This window comes from Rhodamnia argentea, chromosome 10, assembly GCF_020921035.1.
Source record: "Rhodamnia argentea isolate NSW1041297 chromosome 10, ASM2092103v1, whole genome shotgun sequence".
Taxonomy (NCBI): domain Eukaryota; kingdom Viridiplantae; phylum Streptophyta; class Magnoliopsida; order Myrtales; family Myrtaceae; genus Rhodamnia; species Rhodamnia argentea.
The window spans coordinates 2,193,717-2,197,549 of NC_063159.1; the positions used below are offsets into that span (position 1 = coordinate 2,193,717).

The window sequence follows — 3,833 nt, forward strand, 5'->3', positions numbered from 1 at the left end:
TGAAACGCAAATTTCCTTTCATAGACTATGCTGTGGTACAATGTTAGTAAACAAATGATGCACCAAGAACAGCTATCAACAACCCTTCCAAATTCCACAAAAAGAAACTCTTAGGTCAGAATGAGATCGCTGCCTCCAAGATGAGGGCGAAGGCAAACACGGACCTCGTGCTCTTCTGGGCCAGCGCGGAGTTTGGGCACCATGATTTCTAGCAATGAACCCTGCTCATTGTAGTAGGCTTCTATATTGGCATCTTCGGGAATTCGAGTTGATAACGGAATCTCCCTCACAAATTCCCCAGAAGGGCAATGCTCTGGGGATGGATCTGTAAGTTTGAATGTCCTGTCGCTCCTCCGGATGAATGGTGTTCGAGATGTGCTAACTCCAGATATCTTGATGATCCCATGAGTGGGAGTATTCCTCCAAGAAACCTTAACCTTCTGAAGATCCACAAAAGGCAAACTTATAATTATCAGATAACCCTCCTCATCCTCGTAAATTGTTTTTGCAGCTGTAACAGGCCCATAAACATTCTTCATGATCCCACTGAATTCATTTAACCATTGTGGTTCACTCAGGTGGAGATCCATATCAATAGTCCGATCCGAGAGAGGATTAACAGTCAAAAATGGATCCTCCTCAAGTCCATGAGAGAAAAAGTCTTTCCTCTTCTTGCTGCTTACGGGTGACAAATCCATACTATCCACATTACCATTGCTTGATGGTTGAGTAGACAAATTCAGTCCAGACCCATTAAGCAGCTTCTTGGACTGGGAATTGGAGGCACACTTAACTGGTGGAGGAGGCCTTTCAAGCTCGAAATCAATATTGGGTAGATTTCTCCAAGAACTAAAATCACTCGCTTCAGGTGGAATAGAGAAATTCAACTCCCTGCCTGTGAGTTCCATCCAACGCCTGTGCTCTTCCTCATCAAGACCCCTGAGATTGGGTGAGGGAACAACCTCAATCCCATGGATACACTGCGGATTAGAGAGACCCCTGTAATGCTTCCGCTGCATCCTATGAGATCTAACAAAACCCTTATCTACGCTGAAGGGAAAGGGACGCTCACCTTGTCGAGAATGCCCGTTCATATAACTCCTCAGCTGCATCTTGCCCAATGCATTGTCGGGCCTCTCCTTGAATGCCCACATGTACATGTTCTCCATGTCATGCTGAACCATGAATATGTCAAGCTTGAGATCAGATTTATCGAATCCCGATACTCCGTTGCTGTCCCTCACAATCTTTGCCTTGGATTTATCATTCAACACCGGCTTAAAATAAAAGCTAAAGAAAAACCAAGCACCCCAAATACTATCCACCCGCTTCACACATTTCCGTCCGCCTTTAGGAATATTGAGCAAGCTCTCTGTCTCGTAAACTTGGGGACCAAGGCCGACATCAAGGATATCGCAAGGGTCGGGATTCCAGGACTGGGGAGGTGGGCTCCGTTCAACGGACAGGGGTAGATTAATGTCTGGTGGACGCAGAATCATTTGGCGATTCATCTCCAAAACGGATTCGTCGTGGGAGGAGGAGCTTGAATCCATGGACAACAGAGTGGATGGGTGATGACTTTCCATTGATAAGGTTGTGAGGAGAGAAGAATCTCCCATTTCAGTCCTTTTCGTTTGTGGGTTTTCTTGCAGTCGGGCACGATTTAAAAAGCTCCATGGTCGCAGCTCAAACAAAATTCAAACAACCTAACCGTGTACAACCACCTTCTTCAAAAACCAATACCCAGAATAATTCCCCCGCTCAATCTTATACTATACTCTAGACTCTTATCCAACAGATAACCAATATTCCCACATAAAAAAATCTGACAAACAAAAAACCAATAATTTCCCGAGAGAAAAGTTAAAATTTTTTGAAGGTATTACAAAAATCTCTTCAACCTCTACCTAGAGACAGGGAGAGAGGGAGAGAGAGAGAGAGATTGGATTGGAAAGTCTGCTAAAGGAACACTATATCTAATCCTAGCCCAAGAATCTCCTGAAATCCCCCAAACAAAGGCCTGAAACACTGAATCAGTAACATCAAATCCATCAAAAGTCAAACGCTTTCTTGCCCTAATTCTGCCCCCACCCCCAATACCCACCCCGAAAAAAAGAAAACTCAAAACCTACCAAGACATCAAAACCCGAAAAAGGGACCCAATAAAACAAAGACCCAACAGGGGATTCTCAGAGAAGAGTACCATTTGGGATAACCACCATGGAATCGAGCGAAAGAGGAGGGAAATGAAGGGTTCTGCCGATACCCATCACCACGAAACCATCACCACCACCAAACTTCAGCAGCAGAAGCAAGCAACCAGAGCTGTTGCTGCCTCTAGGAATTGCTGCTTTCTTTCTTTCTCCTGGGAATTCGCCAGAGAAACAATGCGTATGTGCGGGGGCGTATGGATGTGGGGTTGGGAAGGGTGTGAAAGGGAGAACAGAGGAGCTCTTGACCTCTTATTTAGTAGCGGAGAGATTATCGCGTCGAAGAAGCGGCCTGCACCAGATAATACCGACCGTGTGGGGGGGTTACTGTTGCTACGGATGTTAATGTAAAACTAGACGGTGCACTTTTGTCTTTTGCTTTCGTGCGACACCGCCCGTGCGAATGCGCGTGGGGCCTGAGGTAAAAAATGCCAAAAGAAAAGCTTCGTCGAAAGTTTTATAACTGAGAGGCATTCACGTTGGATTTGGACTATGGACTAATTTAACTGATTAATTTGTTTAATTTCCCAAACGCTTGACCTATTAATTATCTTCGATCTCCCTTTGAAGATTTTTATTTTGACACTTATCGAAATGAATTTCGACATAATCGAACAGAGAGCGTTTTGTTTATAAGCTCATTGGAATGAAAAGGGATCGCGATCGCCATCGCAATTTGGTTCCGGTCTCCATTCCTATATCAAATACGGTCCCATTGATAACATGTATAAGTTCAAACTTCAGATAAAAATCACGATCATGGCGAAATTCAAAAAACTTGAAGCTCTAGTAAGAATCACCGCTACCCGCTTTAAAATGAGGTCATTGCTTTTGTTCACTAATTAGAAATTTCAGAAGGGAACCGAGGCAGGATGTGTGTGGAAAAACCTGCATAAATTTACTGAATAGAGATTTCATTGGTAACCCGTATAAGTTCAAACTTCGGATAGATCGCGTGCGCACAGTAAAATATAGAAAACTTAAAAGCCCTAGTCAGAATCACCTGCTTGTTTTCAAGTGGGGTGATTGCTTTTGTTCACTAATTAGAAATTTCAGAAGGGAACCGAGGCAGCACATGTGTGAAAACATTTGTTTAATGGCTGGTCAAGCAGACTATTAAATGTTCCCCAATAGTTTAACAAAAGGAGCTGGTCATGTCCCAGATATAACCCGTTTGGTTCAGGTGTTTATGTCTCTGAAAGTTACTTAGCAGTTTCTTGTCTAGGACACTTCCAAGGTGCCCCCACATGGCCTCCCAATTGAGAGGAGACGTGCCTGGCAGGGTCCTACTCAAGATGTGCGACAGGCTTAAACAGTTCCAAAGATCTATTCAAAGTGATCTTTTCTTCCTCTTTTTAATTTTATTTTCCTCTTCTGATCAATAGAATCAAAGTGAATTTTTTAAAAAATGAACATGGAAGTAAGCCTCCCTTGGTTAGTGCCAGCTTGGGTGTGGATTGGTAGTGACACTCAGATGACTTTTGTTCTAATTATTATTTAGGGTTCAGGAAGGTGGGTCGAAAGATGCGCAAGAGGTAGATATCTATGCTGCGTTTGGTTGTCCGTATAAAACTCGGGATATGATATGTTTTATCCTATCCCGTGTTTGGTAGGTGTCCCGGA

At 43.6% G+C, this 3,833-nt stretch overlaps 1 protein-coding gene across 1 annotated transcript; it reads right to left on the reverse strand.

Annotated features, from left to right (window-relative positions):
• LOC115739850 lies at nt 1-2,485 on the reverse strand. Its single transcript, XM_030673138.2, has one exon. The coding sequence runs from the start codon at nt 1,617-1,619 to the stop codon at nt 111-113; it is 1,509 nt and encodes a 502-aa protein (XP_030528998.1). The 5' UTR covers nt 1,620-2,485; the 3' UTR covers nt 1-110.
• Nucleotides 2,486-3,833: the final 1,348 nt, after the last annotated feature.